The 23,264-nt window shown below is 42.3% G+C and overlaps 1 protein-coding gene across 1 annotated transcript in view; it reads right to left on the bottom strand.

The window, feature by feature from the left end:
- The window catches only part of agrn (agrin), a 476,432-nt gene that overhangs the window by 79,795 nt on the left and 373,373 nt on the right, over positions 1-23,264 (bottom strand). The window contains exons 10-18 of the mRNA XM_017305640.1: positions 20,384-20,581; positions 19,929-20,129; positions 10,567-10,709; positions 9,360-9,465; positions 6,049-6,159; positions 5,495-5,659; positions 3,705-3,848; positions 1,399-1,523; positions 1,183-1,288 (exon numbers count right to left, since the gene is read on the bottom strand). Of these exons, the coding sequence (XP_017161129.1) occupies positions 1,183-1,288; positions 1,399-1,523; positions 3,705-3,848; positions 5,495-5,659; positions 6,049-6,159; positions 9,360-9,465; positions 10,567-10,709; positions 19,929-20,129; positions 20,384-20,581 (1,299 nt within the window). The remainder of the gene's footprint in view (positions 1-1,182; positions 1,289-1,398; positions 1,524-3,704; positions 3,849-5,494; positions 5,660-6,048; positions 6,160-9,359; positions 9,466-10,566; positions 10,710-19,928; positions 20,130-20,383; positions 20,582-23,264) is intronic.

Raw genomic sequence — 23,264 nt, 5'->3', positions numbered from 1 at the left:
GCCTTTACCTTGATTTGAAAACGGTTTCCAATAACATTATCATTATCATTTATCGCAATTTCTGGGACAATTTATCGTCAAGTAACATTTATGGTAACAGTCCAAAGTCTGGCCACATTATAAGGTACACCTATATAGTGCAGGATTGGATCCTCAGCTGTGTTGATTTTTTTGGATCCTCTTTAATCTTCAAAGCTGCCTTAGTTCTTCACTGCATAGATTTAGAAATGTGTCCAACACTGGTCACATGCTAATTCTACCTGACCTAAAACAAGAACGGTTTGGTCTGATTTAACTTCAGACAGTGAAGTTAAATCAGTGTGTCAGTCTTTTTACTAGGTGTATGAAAATATCTGGTTTCAACTTTCAACATCATCACTTCATGATAAAACTGTGTAGTTTTAATATCAAGCACTTTTCAAGACTTGATTTGGAAACCCAGAACTTTCCAAACGTTGAAAATACCCAATTGAAATTCAAGCATTTTCAAGGATTTCAAATTAACCCCGAAAATATAGCACAAAACACTGAAAGGCAGGATGGGTTCTGGGAAACGTCTGCACCACAGCATCGCTCCAAGATGAGCATTCAGCAGCAAAAAATAAACCATCCAGTTTCAACATCCCATGGATTTCAGCCATGGATTAGAGACGATCAGATGCTGTCACACTTTACTGCATCACTAAACCACAAGCTGCAAATCAGATGGCAACTAAACTCAGACAGACATTCTGCTAACTACACAGCCAGTCCCCACTGACTGGGCATGCTAACCTGCATCAGAAACCTGGTTTAGGGCGCAGCCACAAAACTTTCACTCTGGGGGCCAACAAGAGATTCTTGGATTAGATTCTGTCTAGATTAGTTGTATTAAGATGAATTACTTTCTAACATCCAGAACCAGAACTCCAGCAAGTTGTCTCTACCAGGTTGGGAGGCTCACAGTTAGAATTAGTTGATTAGCTGTTTGTGTTAGAGACCAACTGAAGAGGCGTACCTAATGTAGTGGACAGTATGTGCTAAAATTAACTTTTAGTTTTTGTCATTACTCTGTGAGACAGAAAGCCGGAGTGGCGCAGACACAGGAGGGCTCCATCAGCAACACTCATTATCTGCTGAGCGCAGCCTGACAGCAGCTGGCCGCCGCTCGGCGTGATGCATGGAGGAATCACCCAGGCTCACCTGTGCACTGTCCAGAGTGCTGCACGGTAACGTCCTTGTCCTGCCTGCAGGCGATGGTCCTCAGCTGGCACTGGTCAGCGTAGGTCACCCCATCTGAGCCGCACACCTGCTCCACAGTGACAGAGATGGAGGGACGGCAGCCGAGCCACATGTTAGCTCCCTGGGCCACCGGCACTCCTGAGAAGATCAAACCCCCGGCCACTTTGGAACACGTACCTTTGTCTTGTTTCTTAAGTCGCAGTCGGGCGGCGGGCACTGACAGTGGGCCTGGCCGTTTTCCTCCTGGCAGGTGGCGCCGTAACTGCAGAGCAGCTCTTCACACGATGTCGGGGCATCAGGGCCTGTGGAGGACACAGGTTTGATTTCTTACGGCGTCTGAACAGCCTGATGACAGAGGTGAGCAACATGGGCTCAGAGTTTTATCAGGATATTTTGTGGTACTGTTGTGGTAATGATGAAAAATATGATAAAAACACATTTTGAGCTATCTGGTTGTAAGTGAACCACAGCATTCATAGATCCACAATCACAACCGCTGCTGCTACAATATGAACAAACTTACTTATAATGAACATCTGTAGGACACCAGTCACATGAAGAAGTGTGATTTATATTATTGCACGCAGTACTACGTCAGAAAAACATCAAATTACAATTAGACCAAAGTACAGCAGCGCATCTTTTACTGAATCGTTCCATATACACAAATATCCTCAGCATGATCTGAGCATCAGTTTGGCCGTTGGTTAAAGATAAGGCTGATATGGTCCTTTCAATCTTTTCTTCAGAAATATTTTATTATCTAATAGCTAAGTGTTTTGTATAATCTACTTTTAACCAGGCACACTGCAATTTTAATACAATGATTTCTATGTTCTACTCTTCCATCATGGCACAGGAATGAACAATCTTTATTTTTAGAGGAATAAGGAAACTCACTTCTTTCATCTTTTTTAAATCCAACAAATGATACAGCTTTTTAAAGAGCTATGTTTAATTATTTTATCATATAAAGTGTTTGCATGAAAAATTATCTTATTGCTGGTAGTTTGTTCCCCACAAAGCTACAGCCTTGTTGAACATCTGGAACTGCCAGGCATCCTGTCTGTGTGTGTGTGTGTGTGTGTGTGTGTGTGTGTGTGTGTGTGTGTGTGTGTGTGTGTGTGTGTGTGTGTGTGTGTGTGTGTGTGTGTGAGAGTATTTATTCCATTATTACCGCTTCACCTTATGCTTTACTGTGCCGTAGCCTCTGAGTACCTTGTCTCTGTACCCAGCAGTGTGTGTGGCGGTGAGCTGGGACTGCCGGCTTCATTAAGCGTCTAACTTCCAGTTGATGTCTGATGGTGAATCTTAATCAAGGAGCTGCAGGCTCTCAGCAGGAGCTAACCTTTCCTTCAACTGTTTTCCTTTATTTTTTTTATTCGGTGCAATCGCCGGGGCGGGTTTGCATTTTTAATTTAAAAAAAATCTATAGGGCTGACACACAGATCTAACATGTGAGCGCTGCAGATGGCCCAACAAGACACAGACAAATAGAAATATCAGTGGGTAATATGTTGTCCATGGGCCTTTTGTACACTTCACTATTTCCCTAATCACTATTGATTAGCCATCCTGGAGCCACTTCCTGCTCTGCTAATAAAGCTGATGGATGTGAAGAAGAGATGAAGAAAGAGTGGCTGCTGTAAAACTTCTCCACAAATCAGATAAGCGACAGAAACGCTCTTCAGAGTGATGGAGCGACTCTGGGAGGCCCCAGGAGCCTGGTCTGCGTTCATCAGCACTCCTCATTATTTATAACCACTCCTATTACCAGACAGACAGGTGGTACTAGAGCGCCTGCTCTGTTGCTCTGGACAAAAAGAGCCCTTCTCAAATCTTTTTCTCTTCTTTACCACACTAGTATTAACCTGTCATAAACCTCACACTACACTCTTAACCCAAATTAGTTGATTTTTTCTAGAAAAAAAAAGCTGCACTATGTAACTTTTATAAAAAAAATATTTCTTACATATTTGTATGAACTGCCACCATGTTGTGACAGTATGAGACAGATAATCTGTGAAAAAAATAAACTCCTCTGCCTTCTCACACTGCTAACTAGAAGCAACCAATTAGAACAGGGAGGCGGGTCTTAGCGGTATCAATCACCCTGCTAAGGCTAGTTAGCATATGATGACGGTGGAAAAACGGTTTTGCTGTAACTATGTGGTTTCTCTACCATCAGCACATGGAGCAGCGAATACATGAGGTTGATGGACAGTGCTAAGCCCGTCCTCCTGGCTCTGAATGGTTGTTTTTGGTCTTTAGCGGTGCGTTTCTTCAGACGGCAGTAGCATCTCAGGAAGGAGGTGCAGGAGCTTGATATTTTCAGATTATATGTCTCCTGCTGTCAGGATATGGCGACAGTTTTAACAAATATGTAAAAACATTTTTTATTTACATCCTACAGCTTTATTATTAGTTACAAGTAACAATGAGCATCAGCCCCCCAAATGTCTGAGGACACCTCTGCTTGTTACCATGGTCACAGCCATTCATGCCCATCCTGCTTCCATCTGGACACACGTTGCACTTCAAGCCTTTCACCCCCGTCTTGCAGGAACACAGGCCCGACATCTGCTCACAATCATCCCGGACCGAGCCGGTGGGATCGCAGCTGCACGCTGAAATTACAAAAAAAAAGAGGCATGATTAGATAATCGATTAGTACCAATGATGGGCAGACCGGCCTTCGCTTAGAGTGGTAGGCACACAAAGCATGTCTGGAGCACTTTCAGCCCGAGCATGTTGCTTTAAAGATACGCGTTTGTCTCCGACTGAGAGGTTGGGAAGAGTTCAACTCGCCTCAGGGTTCACAGAGGAGGAGTGGAAGGAAGAGAATGAGCGTGTAAGACAAACTTAAAACAACAACCTCGGGGAAGGACATCAAGCCCATCATGTTCCTAGAATCAACAATGTGATTTTATATTTCTCCCTGCTCCTCCCTCGTGCTGAAGCCGTTATTGGTGTTCTGTTTTGCTGTCTGCTTGTGCTGGCTAAACCTCGTTAAAGGTCAGGCCACAGGTGACACATCTGCGGGCTTCCTGCACTCTGGGTCCAGCAGTGTGTGTCCTTCGGTACAGCGGCAGCGAGACGCGAAGCCGCTCAGCGTATCGCGTTACATCGAGACAAACAACCAGGTCCCGACCTCACACCGCTGCCCGCATACAAATGGAAACAGTTCATTCAATCCAGTTTTGACACAACAGAAAATCAATCTCCTAAAATGCAGCAAGCAGCTCCTCCTGTTTGTCTACTAAAGTGAATTTACTGTTAATCGCGCACAGAAATGATCAGATTCAGGGATTCATGTCCTCCATGTTCCAGAGGTTCTGACAAGAAAGTAGATGCTGAGTTTGGAGTTTATTGACTTCAGTTCTCCCATTTCTATTCTATGCAAAAGCTTTTGGTCTCATCATAAAAAATGTAGACCTACAGGCTATTTCAGAAGCTGGTCAAAGTAACAAGCTAGTGCTGTGTGATACGTCATATTTTAGTATTGATCCAAATCAAGTAAATACAGGCCCATATCCTCGATACCGATACCAATCATGATACTTATTATTTGAGTTTGATGTAAGAAAATCAAAGCAAAATCTTCTTGAGGCAGAGTTGAGCCTAGCCATGCTAAGAGTAGGGGGGCAACCTAAAGTTAGTTGATCACAAACATTACTTCCAACATTAGTGGAAGCTAATGCTAAAGCTAGCTCTAATTTCAACCATGTTGATACCCAAACTTCAACACATATCAAACTTTACTCAACTGAAAGTTTATACAGTGACAGTAAAACAGCAGTTTAGACTTTGTCCTGAAAATATTTTTAGCCAAATGAAAGTGCGCTAAATGTTTTCAAAGTCGGCAAAAATGCTAAACACAAAATTAGCTCCTCTATTAACGCATTAGTGGAAAGCAAATGCTGAAGCACAAAAGTGCTAATTTCCACCATGTTAGGAAGTATTACCAGGTGTCTTCTGGTAAGCTAATAGCGTTGAACCTTAGTGATTGGATAAAGTTTAAAACCTCAACAGTCCAAGCAGTTGTTTTTCAATAGCCAAGAGCAGAACGTAGACCAAGGGGCTGATTTTCAACCAGTCTAAGAAACTACGWTACAAAACTAAAAAYCTTTAAAAGGGAATCTGAAACTAAAGTACAAATCTTACCAGCATAAATCTGAACTGACTTGGTTTAGATACTCTCTAAAAATTTGGGTCGATTCGGCCACCTCTACAGCATGCATCATGCAAATAGAGACCAACAGCGGCTTCTTACGCGTGCAGCCGCTCATGCCTTCAGTGATGATGGCACGGAAGTTCCAGAAGCCCGGCTCACAGCGGTCGCACTTCCGCCCGCCGACCCCCGGCTTACAGGAGCACTGGCCGCTGGTTGGGTCGCAGGAGCCTTTGTAGGAGCCGTGGACATTACACTGACAGGTGCCTGAGGAAAAATRCAGCAAGTCTGTGTTTTCAAGCTTTTTAAATCCCTGCTACACATAAAAGCATGGCTTTACTAATGTTGTGAAACTCTATCCAACAGCATTTCTAAATCTGCATTTTTCCCATCTTTGAAGCATCTTGAAGATTACAGTGTGATGCCATGTTTCTCCTACATTTCTGCCGCTATCAAGAGTCGAGATCATCAGTAGAGGAAAGATTTGATTCTGTTGATAAAGACCAGCATCATCATAATTATTCTTGGGATTAAGATGAAACGCTTCCAGCTCTGCAACTTTACTTGTAATCTTACAGAAACTGCAACTCAAGGACAAAGCGCCTTCACGGCCCGATAGCATCAGACGTTTAGCAGGCGGAGGGAGGAAGACTCACTGGGACATCCGGCCTGTCCGACCCCTAGAGCGGCGGTGATGTTGTCGGAGCAGCAGCCATACGGAGAGAGGCCGCAGTGCTGCAGCGCCGTCGGAGACGTAACATAATTCTCTGAGAAGGGAAGGAACAAGAAGATATGGAGGAAGATTTAAATGGGTAAGGTTTGGATTTATTGGAAATTATATAAAACAATTTAAACAGATGAAACTTTATTTTTGTAAAAAAAAATGAGACCAGGAGGCTGGGAACCAGCTTCCAGATAAGTTTATCTTCTACTTTCACTACAACAGCTCCATGTCAGGAAGGGTAAGAGATGCTATTATCTCTAGTGAAAACAAGCAATGCCTTCCTGCTGAATTTGACATTTACCACCTACCAGCAGGGATGTTGTCTTCATTTGTCCCTGTCTGTGGAGCTGCACAGGAAACCTACATCTTAAAGAAAGAGCCCTGCCTTATGTGAAGGGATGTGCCAAGCTGCTTCTGCCTCTTTTGTCTGCAGCAGCCGCCAAACCAGCGTGGCAGAGCTACAGTCAGCCCGATAGAAACAAATGTGTTCCTCACGCTGGCCTTTCTCCAGAAGCTGGCAGCCGACAACAAACACAATAGAAGGAGGGAAAAGGTGGCGGGGCAGAGGGGATTGTTTAATAGCCAAGGCTAAAAAAAAAAGAAAAAAAAGGCTAACGTTCAAATTTGAGTGAAAAGTTAACTTGTAGATAAAAAACAGAGACTTTTCTGTTTGGCCCGGTTCTTTCTCTCTCTATTCCCCAAACCAGTCTCCCTTTCTTATGTTGCTAATTTGGAGTTTGGAGGTTGGAGATACGGCGGCAATAAATCACACTGTTACTGGTGTGGATATGAGCCACAGCCTAATGGTGATGACTCGGCTCGCTCCTCTTTTCCAGCTCTTTCCCACTCCAGAGATGGGCTTTGGACACAGTTCATTTAACTTGCCACTTTCCGACGCTGCATTCAGCTATCTGCACCCAGCCTATTAGAACAAGGAGAACTTTTAATTTTATACGTTCCTCCACCCTGTGCTTGGTTTTCTCTGCAGTAGCTGTTGTCTGGCACAGTGCTGCTGACTTTGAGATGCAATATTACCTTCATATTTCCCAACTCAACTGCATTTATTTCCTTTGTATAATAATATCTTTTATATTCCTGGACATATCATTTCCACAGAACCAACAGACATGTTTTTAGATTGCATTGAATGTCTTAACCCAGATTTTAGCTGGCAGGTACCAATGACGGATTACCTGAATTACTTCAAGATGATGTGATAAATCATCACGATTCAACTTTTTTAGATTTAATCTTGCTACATTTACAAACCATTATATGTTAAAACAGTGGTAAACACCACTAAGAACTTAGTTATGCTAACTCTGTAGCACTAATTATACACATTAGTTTTGCTAACGCTAAAGCACACAAGGTCAGTAGTTAGCAGAAGCTAATGCTAACTTCAGTTTGAATCATATCGGCATTGAAAGATGAGCACCAACTTACTTTTTCCATAATTTACATGTTCTCTATATTGATATTAGATATTGTATTTATGTTTACTTCTTTTGCTCTCTGTTCACTGTTTTTATTTTGTTCCTGTATGTTTCTTGTTTGGAAAAAAAAGAAGGTGAGGAGAGGAAACAGAACGGCTGCGTAAACAGTTTCACCTCTTCAAAACAAGAGCATAAAGGAAAGCCTCTGACTAATTGAAGAATTTTTAAACAAAGTAAAACTTTAACACAAATATTGGACTTTACTGAACTGAAAGTTTATAAAACAACCAGGCTAATTAACGCTGTAGAATTTGTTCAGAAAGAATGCATTAGGGGAAGCCAAGTGTGCTAAATGTTTTCATAGTTAGCAAAAGTGCTAAATGAAAAATTAGCTCTGCTGTTAGCAGATTAGCCAAAGTGAGCCCACCACTGGTAAAGATGTTGAAGTTCAGTTGTCGTCTTCGTTTGACTTTACGGTCTTCTGTTATGGTTTATCAGGTCAAATTCCAGTAAAATAAATTAAACTTAATCAATGAATCTTTGCTGTATGAAATCTCATACAAGGTGCTGTAATTGGTAGGAAAGTTGAAGTTAGTCTCAAGAAGTTCTCTTACAGCTCAGAGCTACTAAAACCCAGGGCTGATTCTGGCTTCTGAACTTAAGGTCAAGATCAAAACTGGTCCTCACATAACTAATGTAGAGGGCAGGAAAATCCCACAGATGTGACTTCATCCATGAGCCAATAGGAGAGCAGAAGCCCATAGGTCTGGTACACACAGAGGGCTACTCAAAAAGAGGATTGATTATCCATGGAGGGTAGAGAAGCGTGACAGTCAGCCCCAAGGAGGCCGGCTTAGGAGGAAGAAGAATCAGCAAGGATGAGAGTGGAAACACTGGGAGCTGCTTCATTCTCCCTCTCCTCAACTCCCTCCATCCTCCTCTCTTTTGGACCCAGGGGGAATCAAGCAGGCCAGCGTGATCACACAAAATCCCTGAAGTGCCTTTTGCTCTGCTCTTCGGCCTTTACCAGCAAAAGCTCTTCATTTGACACAGCCACTAAGAGGAAGGTGGTTAACCTTTGCAGCCTGGCCACTGATCTAACAATCAGCTCGCTGGGTAAATGTCATTATAGCATGCAAAGAAGAGCTGTTTATATTAGTGTAAGTGGAGCAAAGTGGTATCCTCAGGGTTAGCAGGCAAGTTTAATGGTTTAAATCAGGGGTCCCCAAAGTGGGTCTTGGAGGACCAGCATCCTGCATGTTTTAGTTCCCTCCCTGGTTTAGCACACCTGGATCAAATGATGCTCATTAGAAGACCTAAGAAGAACATTGACCTGCTGAAAAGGTTGTTACCACCACCAGGGAGGGAACTAAAACATGCAGGATGACGGCCCTCCAGGACCCACTGTGGGGACCACTGGTCTAAATTGTCAGACTTTCAAGACAAAAAAAAGACTCATTACTGCAATCAGCTCCTTCCACACACAGGCCCGTGAGAAAGATTTTAACACCAGCCAGCCTCCAGAGGAACCGTGAGTTTCAAGAACGCTGCTGAAAAAATTGTGAGCCAACTTTCCTGGAGTGAATCACGCAGACAAGGCAAAGCACATTTAAGCATCATCTACATCATTTCATTAGCTTTTGGCGACTGGGCTGACAAAGAAGAGACAACAGAGATTATGTCAGAATTATATTGGGAGGAGAGATAACCTGTCAATGGAGGGAATGAGTGGAGAAATGGGATGGCAGCGATAATGATGACAGAGTAACCTGTAATCACTCTATGTGTTTATGTGTGAAGCACCGACCTGCACAGGGACCCTGACTCTGAATCAACAAGAGCCTCTTTTCCAAACATTTGGTGTTTTTTAGCTCGCACTCGTTCCGGTAGGTTTTCCCATCTGAGCCACAGACCTGCAGCGAGAGAGCAGGTATAGACAGGGAGATTTCTATGACGTGATGGCATGTTATTTTTATCAGGCACAGATAAACGGTTTACCYTTTCACAAACACACATCAACCCAACGTATGTTGATGGATTCCCTCTCAAAGTCTCAGAATCTCAAAACTTCTGATTAATAAAATGTAACTCGAGGAGACTTTTGGATGAGCATAAATAAGTTATTAGTAAGACATTTAACACAGAAAACCCCCAACATCTAATATGTTTTAAACCAATATGTTCTCACTCCCAACTCGTCATATATGGACGCTTGGRCAGGTTCCCTCTGCGTCACATGTACCGCCTTCTCGTCAATAATTAACGTTCTGGGTGCTTTTTTGTGATTTAATCTTCATTTCATGAAGATAAAAATATTTCTTTATTGAAGATAAAAATGAAATGATAAAAAGATACAAATGAAATGAAGATAAAATCACAGCTTCAGAAGTAAAATTAATCTGAAGTAAAATTAACGAAATTAGTAAATCATACAGATACATCAGCTGTGCATGAAGTGTAACACTTTTTATATGCCTTTTAGAAAATTAGAATAGACTCATCCTCTTCGTTCCTAGATGGTCAGTTTGGGATGCGTAGGGAGCGGTACAGCATTCAATGAGAGCACCCTGAACGTCATTTATTGACGAGAAAGGGGTACCTGATGCGTCAACATGTGGCGCAGAGGGAACCGGCCCCAAGCGTCCATATATGACGAGTTGGGATTGAGAACATGTTGTTTAATCAGTTGCAACAGCATATTATCACCTTCCTAACGTTATGGCTTAAGTCATTTTTAACCAACAGTGATTTGTTTTTTTAATCTTTTGGTAAAAAAATGACATAACCCTTTATTTTAGGAAGATAATAATAAATGTATCTTTTATTGCATTTGATTTTACAATCTCCATGTTTGTTATTTACTGTGATTTCTGAAGAGGATCTCAACACATTTAGATTCACACTCCAACCGTTGGGACGACTGGTTAAATTGATGTAGCAAATCTAGCCAGAAACAAAACGCTACATCAGGTGTAAACCTGTAGGTGAGCGCCTGCGTTTCCTGGAAGCCGTACCTCGTTGAGTGGCACGCTCTCACAGTTAAAGCTGCAAATGCAGCGTTCATCCTCTTCGTCCTCATTCCAAATCCCATCGTATGTCGTACAGCGCTCCTGTTCGCAGCTCTCCACTCCGGAGCCAGATGCCCCCGAGCCACATTCTGCAAATAAAGACACAAAACTCACTGTGTCATTCATAAAACACACACTAAAATCACTCTTTTTCAGAACAAACGTATTTTTGTTCAACATAAAGCTSAAATTTCCTGAGTGACCACATTTCAACATTTATGCTATAAGAGAGAAGACATGAAAAGAACTGCTGCTGCTGCTGCTAGTGTAAAATAATGACCCAGTGCAGCCGAGGCCGGTTGGTGACTAAATAGATTAGACATCTCTGAACCACCAATGAGGCGTCCTTTTTATTTCAATTAAATCAGAAATAAAAAAGGGAGGGAATCTGTGGCCTTTTAGTGGCGGGAGCCCCGCTCTATGGGTGCCTGCCTCCTGATATGAGAATGCAGCTAATTGCACAGTGTTCTGTTAAATTTAATTATCTCCTGAGACCTTGGAGAAAAGTTGTCACAGCAACTCTTTAACTGTGACCTTGAAAGGTCGTTCACTTGCATTAAAAGCGAGGGAAAAGCTACTCATTGAGTCTCCAGCAAAAAGTATGAAAATCCTTCATTTTCTGCTTGTTTTGTGCATTTTTATTCTTCCTAAAAGGGATTAAAAGAACAAGAGACATGTGAGAGCATGTTGTTTTGGGGTTTCGTTTAAGAACAACAAATTGAGCAGATGAGGAAAGTGGGAGGATCCCATCTTTTGAAGATGCGAGCATCTCCTGCAGCGGCGTCCCGGGAGAGATTAGGTGAATGCGCATGAAGACAGTAGTATGACAGCGTGTCAAATGGGGCGAGAGGCTCAAGAGGCAGGAAGAAAGTTCATTCAAAACTAATTTATTATTCAGAAAAGGAACTAAAAGCTCCCAGAGACGCCCAGCGGACTCTAGCGGAGGGTAATCAGGGTGTTCCTTCTCCTCCCCATCGTCTTGTCTTCTTCTGGTGCTTATTCCACTCTGTGTATCGATGCTCTGCCTCTAATGGTGAAATCGATGTCCCAGTGATGGAAGTAGCACTTAGTGTAACCCATCTTCTAAAGTAGATTATGGAGAAGGTCACAGAGCCGGGGGAGGGGAGCCCAGCTCTTCTCTGATACAGGTCATCAGCAACAGGATGGAAGGGCTTTTGAAGGGTCGATACAACGAAGGAACTCTGACTTTGTTATCTGGAGCTGCAGCTAACAGAGACCCAAACCCAATCTAGCAGAAGTACAATTGTTGATTAATATGACATTTCATTTCACTTTGGGATCCTTTAAGTATTTTTGAAATTAACTGAATTTAAACAAACATCAGGCATAGTTTAGAGATTTACACTAGAATACCGTTTATCCCGAGACCCTTTAACCTACCCTAACCCACTTATCTGTAACCCTTATACAAACTACAAACCACCAAGAGTAACCCTAGTGTAATGCTTTTAGCTATCTGTAACCACTAACACAAACCCTTTTACCAATGTAAACCATTTTAGCGTCATATTGATTGCGAACCACAGTCTGGAGTTTCATAAAACGTTTTGTTTTGCATTTCACGGCTCACAGCCACCAGTGACATTACTGCGGGTATTCCTGGCTCAGTTGACCTTGGAAGAAAAGATAAAAATAAAAACGAGGACAGATCAGAGGGAGGATGAAGCAGTGATGGTTGGCCTCCCGCATCCGTTTACTGTATGCCAGCTCAGCAAGGCACAATAAAAAAGCCAAGCCAGCCCACCCAATTCATATTCCTCTCAGGCGCCCTCACAGAGTCTAGCTAAATAAATAAAAGAGGTAAGACATTAAAACAGAATAAATAAATAAAAGTCAAAAGCGAACAGAGGGGGGTTCTAATTAGTGTCTGTACTTTGATGTGTCCACCACCTGCGTCGCCTATGAACCTTTCAATTAATACATCCCCAGCTAAGATGGCTGCATCAGCTATTCACTCTGTACTGCCCATCCGTACCTTTTTACTCAATCATGTCAGAGGCCCGAGTCTATTTAGCCGAGGGAGTTCCATTAAGAAGACAGAATTCAGCAGCCAGGGAAGAAAAGAACGTGGATTGCATGAGGATAACTTTGAAGAAATATGGCGGGGATTTGACAACGAAAATATTAGAAATGAACCGCGTTGTCGAAGCTTCGGGTATTGAACTGAAAGAACAGAACATGGGTAAATACGGTAATTGAAGCTTCAAGACTAAGTGTGGGAGATATACTGAGCTCTTGGTAAACTAGAAAACCTGATGTCTGGTCTTCATCAGGATCCGTCTGACTATACCCTCACACTCAACACTAGTTTGGATTATTATTATTATTGCTTGGAGGCATTGAGGTGATTTCCACAATTACGTCCGTTTCTCTTGTCCACATGCAAGTTGGGTTTAAATATACAAAACTGAGATTTTTATCCAACTGGAATGTACAGAGGGGAAAATAAGTATTTAGTCAGTCACCAATTGTGCAAGTTCTCCCACTTAAAAAGATGAGAGAGGCCTGTAATTGACATCATAGGTAGACCTCAACTATGAGAGACAAAATGTGAAAAAWAATTTGAGAAAATCATTTTGTCTGAATTTTAAAGAATTTATTTGCAAATAATGGTGGAAAATAAGTATTTGGTCACCTACAAACAAGCAAGATTTCTGGCTGTCACAGACCTGTAACTTCTTTTTTAAGAGGCTCCTCTTTCCCCCACTCATTACCTGTATTAATGGCACCAGTTTGAAGTCGTTAACAGTATAAAAGACACCTGCCCACAACCTCAAACAGTCACACTCYAAACTCCACTATGGTGAAGACGAAAGAGCTGTCAGAGGACACCAGAAACCGAATTGTAGACCTGCACCAGGCTGGGAATACTGAATCTGCAATAGGCAAGCAGCTTGGTGTGAAGAAATCTACTGTGGGAGCAATAATCAGAAAATGGAAGACCTACAAGACCACTACTAATCTCCCTCGATCTGGGGCTCCACGCAAGATCTCAGCCCATGGGGTCAGAATGATCACAAGAACGGTGAGGAAAAATCCCAGAACCACAAGGGGGRATCTAGCGAATGACCTGCAGARAGCTGGGACCAATGTTACAAAGGCTACCATCAGCAACACACTACGACGCCAGGGACTCAGATCTTGCAGTGCCAGACGTGTCCCCCTGCTTAAGCCAGTCCATATCCAGGCACGTCTGAAGTTTGCTAGAGAGCATTTGGATGTTCCAGAAGAGTATTGGGAGAATGTCATATGGTCAGATGAAACCAAAGTAGAACTATTTGGTAAAAACACAACTTGTCGTGTTTGGAGGAAAGTGAATGCGGAGTTGCATCCAAAGAACACCATACCAACTGTGAAGCATGGGGGTGGCAACATCATGCTTTGGGGCTGTTTCTCTTCAAAGGGACCAGGACGACTGATCCGTGTACATGAAAGAATGAATGGGGCCGTGTATTGTGAGATTTTGGGTGCAAACCTCCTTCCATCAGCAAGGGCAATGAAGATGAAACGTGGCTGGGTCTTTCAGCATGACAATGATCCCAAGCACACTGCCAGGGCAACAAAGGAGTGGCTTCGTAAGAAACATTTCAAAGTCCTGGAGTGGCCTAGCCAGTCTCCCGATCTCAACCCCATCGAAAACCTTTGGAGGGAGTTGAAAGTCCGTGTTGCCCGCCGACAGCCCCAGAACATCACAGCTCTAGAGGAGATCTGCATGGAGGAATGGGCCAACATACCAGCAACAGTGTGTGCCAACCTTGTGAAGACTTACAGAAAACGTTTGATCTCTGTCATTGCCAACAAAGGATATACAACAAAGTATTGAGATTTTGTTATTGACCAAATACTTATTTCCCACCATTATTTGCAAATAAATTCTTTAAAATTCAGACAAAATGATTTTCTCAAATTTTTTTTCACATTTTGTCTCTCATAGTTGAGGTCTACCTATGATGTCAATTACAGGCCTCTCTCATCTTTTTAAGTGGGAGAACTTGCACAATTGGTGACTGACTAAATACTTATTTTCCCTATATCTAGAGGTTAGAAAAAAAACCTGCTCTGCAAATGTTTCAGCATCGAATAGTAGAGCAATTAATGTCTTAGTATTGTCATTACTGCAATGATCTATTGCTTTAGCAGCAACAATGTGGTAGCAATTGCTTTGTTTTATATAAATTGTGGTATAGTTTTAATTTGGTTATAGAGATTAACTTGAGTTCAGAGAACTGTCGATTTGTGACCCGATCTTCCCGTTCCGACAATCTCAGGGGTGCTCCGATTATGTTTTCTGGCATTAGGACCATCTTAGCCAAAAACAAAAACAAAATATGGACAACTCAAAAAATGATGGGACATTTTACTGAGAACAGATTCTTTAAAATAACGTTTTATTGGCTAAACAGTTGGTTAGCTCATATTTGGAACCCATTAAGTTCATTGTCTGATCTCTTGAGCTGAATGTTTTATTACATCCCTAGTAATTTTGTGATATTTGACAATTCGAAGCCTAGCACTGCTTTAGCCATTCTCAGGATCCTTCTCTCATAAAACTTTGACTCTGTCACCACCTGCTGGTACAGCTGAGGTATTACAGTGTTTCAGTCTCAATTTTACCCAAAACCAAAGAAAAAATACAAATTTTGTAAACATCCATATCAGCATAGTTTGACCTGAATAAGGCATTCCAAAGGAAAGAAGCATAAAATACCTTAGTTTTGCCCCATCAGTTACTTAAACTGTCATCATGGATGTGGGAGGACATTAGTCCTGGCAAAGGTCCAAAAGGATGGACAGATGATGTGTCACACCTCAGGGGGAAATGGCAAGAACAACTTTGGTCCTGCTGCAGAAGGTTACAAATCCTGATTGGGCATGAAGATGATTGATGACCCCGGGAGCTCCACTCCTTCTCCACCTTTCGTGTGTTGTGGAGTTTGATCCAGGTCCCACTTCAAAAGGAGCAGAAAGTCTGCTTCTTCCCACACTTACCACTTTGTTTATTAAATGCTGTTTTCAATTAAAAAGGGCCACCGAACAACCCTCTTGCAACTGATTCACCACTTTCTGTTGCCACTTTGTCAGTGTCAGAGGAAAAGGAGCTGAGGCCAAGCCTGCCCGAGTGTGAAATTAAACAGGTGATAAATTTTTCTGTATGGCCAACAGTGGGAACACTGTCATTTTTCCTTACTACTAAATAAAAGCAAGAGAAGACAACTTTGGTTTTTATGCCGTGCCCTCCTACCAATAAGACTAATGAGGGTGGGTTAAAGGCGGGTTCTGCACACACATATAAATCACATGTTCATTTCCTCGCTAGGCTTATCTTTGATTTCATACTGGTGATGTAGAAGCTTTGCTGCTGTCAACAGCAGGAGAAATAAAATACAATGTAATATGTTGTGACACAGGGCCTCTGTTTGGAGATATATATGCTTCTTGTTTTTGCCAAAACTCACCCCTCGTTCATATCCGCAAGGTGAATTCATCATTTTTAACACGGGCAGCACAGCGAAGGCGTAGAAAGAGCAGAAAGCCGACAGCTTGGTTTGGACTGCTTTACAGTGGCAGTAGACTTCCAGTGGACGGTTCGGGTCAGACGTACAGGGCTAAAACAATCAGACCCGGGACAAAAACACCAGTATTTACCCCCATGGGGAGATTAATCAATTTCTAGCCCATCTCTACCCCCATGTGAAAAAAAGGCATCGGTTGCCTCTTTTGTCAGGGAGACACAATTTTGATGGAGAACAGTGCAAAACCAAGAGAGAAATGAGTGGGTGGGACAGCAGGAAGCAATGGGGAGTGCAAAAGAAAAATCTATTGTGTGAGCCTGATGGCTTCTCTGAATCAAAACGGAAAAGCAGGATGTTCACAGACTCCCTCAGAGAGGCAGATGAGAGCATTTTTGTCCAACAGCAGACAACCAACAATGGAGGGAGAGTGTGTGCCTGCAAGTCAGCATTGAGGGCATACTGCCACACAATTCCTCATGCCCCCCCTCACACAAAAAGGTCACACATCTCAGCCAATGAAATGATGTTAAATGGACTTCAGAAGCTCTGGTGGCATGAATTTGCCTCTCGGGCCCAAAGAGGCAATATGGCTGATAATCATAATGGGGGAGAAAAAAAGAAAACACAAAAGAACGAAGAGAAGAATRAAACACCCCTGGGTGGCAATCAAAATGTAAGTAGATTCTCCCGTCTGTTTGCCCAGTCCTTCAAACTACATCCATTTCTTTCCCTCCTGCTGGCCGCTGTAATCTGCTCTGCTTCACACCTTGTCAGGAGATGACTATGTTCACCGTAGCGACCAGCTACCCACAGAGGAACGCCATCGCAGCTATCGGCATGACAACCAGCGGCCGGGCTGCTGCCGCTTTGGGATCTGATGCCGAAGCTTGTCAGAGCAGATCTGTGCAGATTCAATCTGCACAGTAAATTAGGTTCCACTTTCCTTCAGTGTGGGGAGCAACGACAAACGCTCTAGCCATAGGAAATCAGGATCCTCGTCTGGACACCATCAATCACTAACTTCAGAGCCTCATTGGACAGAAACGCGTCTGTCAGAGCAAAAACCAAATCTGGACGAAATGCCAGGAGAAAAATCTCCATCAGATCTGACCCTTTGCTCTTTGACTTCCAGTCGATCCTTTTTTCCTGATCCTCATTTTCTAATCAATACTTGGAATATTTACTTTTGCCCTGTCATTCTGGTCATTTCTTCTACACCAGTGTTTCTCAACCCTGGTCCTCACCGCCTCCCTGTCCTGCATGTTTTAGGTGTTCCCCTTCTGCCACGCACCTGAATTGTATCTCTGGATGATTAACAGGCTTCTGAAGGACTTGATGGTCATGCAGTCATTTGAATCAGCTGTTCTGGAATAGAGGSWCATCTAAAACATGCAGAGCAGGGGGCTGAGCACCAGGGTGGAGAAACACTGATCTACACACAATACCTTACAAACAGATTAGAGATTTCACAAATCAAACATTGTTTTAATGAATATTTCTATGGTGGTGATTAATATAAGATGGTCCTAATGTCCACATAGTACTGGAAATGCTCTTTAGTGTTTTCACAAATAGAATAAGAATTTATCTCTACTACGTTTAAAAGAGTTAATTGTTGCTCTGTTCAGTATAAGTGGTTTATATTTTGGACTGCAGATCATTAAATGTCATAAATCTTTAGTTAAAAACAAGAGAAACAGTCATGAAGTTATTACTGAATGTGTCTGAGGGTCAGTTAACAAATTAGCAACATTAGCCTCTAGTCGAGTATATTTCTTTACATGGAAGCATTTACTCCTTATTGCCTGAAGATCAAATATTCTATAGAAATCCACCCTGGGTGGAGAGCCACTTCCATCCATCCATTTTCTTACACCCTTGTCCCTCAGTGGGGTCAGGAGGTGCTGGTGCCTCTCCAGCCAACATTCCGGGCGAGAGGCGGGGTCACCCTGGACAGGTCGCCAGTCTGTCGCAGGGCAACACAGAGACACACAACCACGCACACACACACACGCATGCACACACACACCTAGGGGCAATTTAGACAGACCAATTAACCTAACGGTCATGTTTTTGGACTGTGGGAGGAAACCGGAGTACCCGGAGAAAACCCACGCATGCACAGGGAGAACATGCAAACTCCATGCAGAAAGACCCCAGGCTGGGAATCAAACCCAGAACCTTCTTGCTGCAAGGCAACAGCTCTACCAACTGCGCCACTGTGCAGCCCGGAGAGCCACTTCACAATTTAAAAATCACTTCTTTGTTTTAGATTCAGTACATTAGTTTAATTTACGCTAAAACAACAAAGAAACTAAGTGATATAAGCTGGTAGAGGTTTGATTCGAATGTAGTTCAGTTTTCTAAAAAGTCTTGAAACTGTAAACAGGAAACAAAAAAACAACTTGAAGACTTTATTGCTTCCAACTAAAATGAGTGTTAGGCCAACAAAATAAACAACACTGGTTTAGCTTAGCAGGCTTGTTATATCTCAATAGTTCATAGTGGAGGTGCACCGATTTATCAACTAGCTGATTTATCAATCAAACTGATTTATTGGCACAGGCTTCATCAATTTTGGGAAAACAGTGATCGACCAATGCTTACATGTGAAGCCGATCTTATCTGCCGATCTTATCTTAGACGCTAAGACATACAACGAAGACCTGACACAGACAGAGACAACAGGTGGACTTAAATACACTGGGAGGGTGATCAGGGAACGAGACACGGCTGGGATCAATCAACAGGGGAAGACACAGAGACAACAGAGACTCACAGGACAGAAACTAAACACAGAAAAAACTTAAAATAAATTCACAGAGAMACGGATCTTGACAGTTACCAATTCAGGGACTTTCCTGCCATATATTTAGCGACATTTCATATTTTAAGAAATGGTCAAAATCAGAACCAGCAGGTCAGGCTTTTTAAAAACCACTAGTTCATAACTCAGAGTTCAGGGGAATCACATATCAGGAATGCATCTAGTTAATACATTATCTGTTTCATATGAATAGTCTGTTGATGTATAAATAAATGATCAGAACTGAAAAGGGAGTATTACTCCATGATTGGCTCTAATTTGGTGATCAGCTGAAATGAAGTTTTTAAAACATTAAATTTTTTAAAATGTTTTTCATTTCTGCAACCAAACAACAAATCTACTTTGAAGTAGCTGGATCTCTTTTCTGATTTAGGATTCAAACCAACCTCTATCACAGAACCAGCAGACCATTTATTATAGTGGCAGATCGTCAAAGTGTATAATCAGTTAAATAAATGAAGAAAATTAACTAATAATAAGGAAATCAATAACTGGCCGGTTCATTTCTATTTAGTCCCTGTTTGTAAATTCTACCTGCTCAGACTCTCAGATGCTCATGGGATTATAATGTCTAGTTGTTTCATAGAAAGATGTTTGATCGTGACACTTTATTCAACTTTGAATGAAATATGCACAATACCAAACAGAATGCCATTTCAGTTTCATTATGGGGTAAAACAGGAAGAATGAACAATAATTACAGTGTATGACTGAAGTACCATGACAGTAGCTGTTCCTGCTACCATTTCTGTTTACAGCAACACAGCGTGACTTTCACTGTAACTTTTGTTGATGTCAGAGTGCCGACAAGCTTTCCAGCACGTCAGCTTTCTGAAAATCCAAAAATGACTAAACGGTGTTCCACAGGTCAGTTGGTAAAGTTAATTACGCCACTTCAATGGCTGATTGGTTAACATAATTACAACATTTCAAAGTCCATTTCCTACCTTCCTCACAGCTGCCGTGCTTCGCCACATCAATTTTCCTCTTGTGCTCGCAGGCGGACTTGTTGAGCTCACACTCGTTGCTGTAGGTGATGCCGTTGCTGCCACACACCGGGGCACTGGCCTCTCCACTGCACTGCGGGCACTCGCATTTTTTCTCCACACACCAGGCACCAAAGCTACAGACGGTGTTGCCGCACATTTCTGTATCACACACACACACACACACACACACACAGATATTAAAATGTATATTTCGTACTAACATTGAAATGAGATTTTATTCCCTCTGCCTGTGTTCCTGAATTTCATTTTCTGCTTTTAAAAGAAGAACTTCATGAAACACAAAGATAAAATGTTTCACTTGCCAGAAGTGAAGCTGGCTGTCGCTCTCTGAGAGCGACAGCCAGAACAGGAAGCATGACAAACCGTAATGATTGCAACATGCTGCCACTTACTGCACTCTCCCTGGCTGACCACCCGCAGCTCCACCTGCTCCGTGCAGGACCGCACGTTCAGCTCACACTCGCTATGGTAGGTGTGGCCGTCGCTGCCACACATGGGCTGGTGCGACTCCACGCACTCCAACGGGCACACGCAGCGCCCGCTCTGGGCGTCACAGATTGCCCCGAAGGAGCAGTTGGAGCAGGCTTCATCTGGAGGGAAAATAAAAAAGGGAGACTAAAACTTAGTATGCTTGAGATTATGTGTGTGCAGCCACAGTGAAATGAGCAAATAACTTCCTTTCTAACTTATGTTATCAATATGCAAATTATAAAGCCTTACTTAGATTTTAATGATCCTTGAAAAATTCTTCAAGTGGATACTTTTTTTTTTTTGCCACACTACGTTTTCTTTCATTAGCTTGGAAATGTTCATCTGTACATATTTTTAAAAACTTTCAATCAGTAACATTATTAATATGTCATTAAGGACTTTAAAAGCTTGGTGGCTTTCAGTTCTCTGGCCATTACTGAAATAAGCTGAGACTTTACATGAGGATAATAAACAAACAATGTCCTGCAGAAGTGGAAGCTACACAGAATCTGCACCAGACAATAAATCAGCCTCGTCCATGTTTAGAACACATGTATGAAAAAGCTCATTGAAAATCAGCATGTTATATTTTACTCTTAGAAGCTAACTCTGTTTTTTAAAGTACTATCCAGTTTCTGTTAGCATGTGACTTGCTCTGGTAAGCTAACTCTATGCTAACAATGAGGCCTGGATATGAAGCTCAGAACTGTTGTTTAACTTGTACTTTGAAATAATGAAGGGAGTAATGTTTGAGTTGCCTTGTTGCTTTGATGGTATTGACTGATAAAATGACTTGCCAGGCTTTACATGTTAGCAGTTATGTCCCACTGTGACCCGAGGAAATTCTGGCCACAATGACCGGTGTAACATTCTGGCCACTTTAAAGACACATAAAACCTACAGACCAGAAATATGATTTTCTTCCAAAAGCAGATTATAAAAAACATCTACTGGTTCTAATTTGATATGCCCGAAGTAGAACCGCACATAAAAACGATTAACTGTAACAAACAATGACGGATGGGAACTAAACTTCATTTTGTCAGAACACAGATGTGGATAAATCAGGTACAATAAAAACATTCTCACTGTTCCCATCAGGCGACTGGAAAATCTTGCAGAGGAGGCTGTAAAGATTTCACCTTATTTATGAAATGATTTTTATATTTAACAGGCTCTGATAAGCTTTTTGTTTTGCTTATGTGCAGCAGCACTGATAAGTTGGTCCAGAAACACAAATTTAATACAGGACTAGAATTCACCTGAGATCTACTGAATTGATGAGATATAATAAAAAAAGGCACACCTGTCAAATACAAAGTGGTACCTTTCATGTTAATTTGATATGGAAAAAAATTCTGACATAAAACCAGAAAAAAACAGCAAAAATGAAAAGAAGGATGAAGGATGGATAAATATCGAACCACTGAATCCTTTTCCAGGAACCAAATTAAAGAGCTGAACAGAAATAAATGTTGGAAAATAAAAAAGAGTCTTATGGAAGAATACGTCTCTCTTTGATACTCCATCATACAGCATTTATGGGACGACGGTCAGAATTTGAAGCCATTCCGTGAAAACAGCCACACAAGAGCCAAGTAACACTATAGCGCTCTGAAAGCATGAAGGAGACAGATTCTCTGGGCTGATGAGACGAGGATTGAATGCTTTGGTCTGAATGCCAATAGCTGAGTGTGGTCAGTGCCAACTACAGCTCATCACCTAGCGACTGTGGCCCTGTGGGCAAACCTGTAGCCAGCAATGCTTTTTCTGTACAGGCTTCAAAGCAGCAGGTACCGGGAAGCAAAGCAGAGCCCAGAGAGAAAAATAACACTTTTCAAACTCTATTCACAACTTTTGTCAAGTTGAAATGATTTCCAAACAATATGCTGTTTATTTTCCTCCAAGCTCTGTTCTAATCACAATGGATGATAGCTAGTTCTTCCTTCAAAATGCATTAAGTGTCTCCTGAACCCTCTATCTGGACTTTTATGTGTTTGGAAATGAATTTTGTACCGCATTTTCCGCACTATAAGGCGCACCGGATTATAAGGCGCATAGAATATACGCTACAGTAGAGGCTGGAGTTACGTTTTGCATCGACTAGATGGAGCTGCACTATTCGGATATGTCAACAAAACAGTCCAACACCTGTCGACAAGGAGAGCCTTCCGCTACTGGGCCGGGGCGTGGCCGGACGATGGTCACCCTTCTCCATTCGCGCACAGCATGTTGGTGGAGAACGTGGTGCATGACCTGCAGACGACCTGATTCTAGACGGTCGGCAGGTTGTTAGGTCAGTCAAACTTTATTAATAGGTAACAAACTAGCGTTCTGACTACTATCCCAGCATGCACCATGCGTTTCTTCTTCTACAGGCAAAAATGAAATTGGCGGCTGCTTACTGTAGTTGCTAGACCTGTTGTGGCTCAATATTGGTCCATATGTAAGGCGCACTGGATTATAAGGCGCACTGTCGGCTTTTGAGGAAATTGAAGGTTTTTAGGTGCCTTATAGTGCGGAAAATACGGTAAAATACGGTAATGAGACTTCAGGACAGAAGCAGCCCGGTCCCACTGGGAGAGAAAAGAACCAGAAGAACCAGAACGAGTTCCTGTAGACCACTGGTTCTTAACCTGGGTTCCATCGAACCCCAGGGGTTCGATGAGTCGGTCTCAGGGGTTCAGCGGAGCCTCTGCTGTGGAGGTAAAGACACACTTGTGTAAAGTCGTGATGACGCCCCGCTTTGCCATCACTTGCTGCAGAGGATCATGTTACATTGCTTAGCCAATCAGAGGATCA

The sequence above is a fragment of the Poecilia reticulata genome, linkage group LG7 (genome assembly GCF_000633615.1).
Source record: "Poecilia reticulata strain Guanapo linkage group LG7, Guppy_female_1.0+MT, whole genome shotgun sequence".
NCBI classification, from domain to species: Eukaryota; Metazoa; Chordata; class Actinopteri; order Cyprinodontiformes; family Poeciliidae; genus Poecilia; species Poecilia reticulata.
The sequence above is the reverse complement of the archived record's forward strand: the minus strand, read 5'-3'. Positions and strand labels throughout refer to the sequence as shown.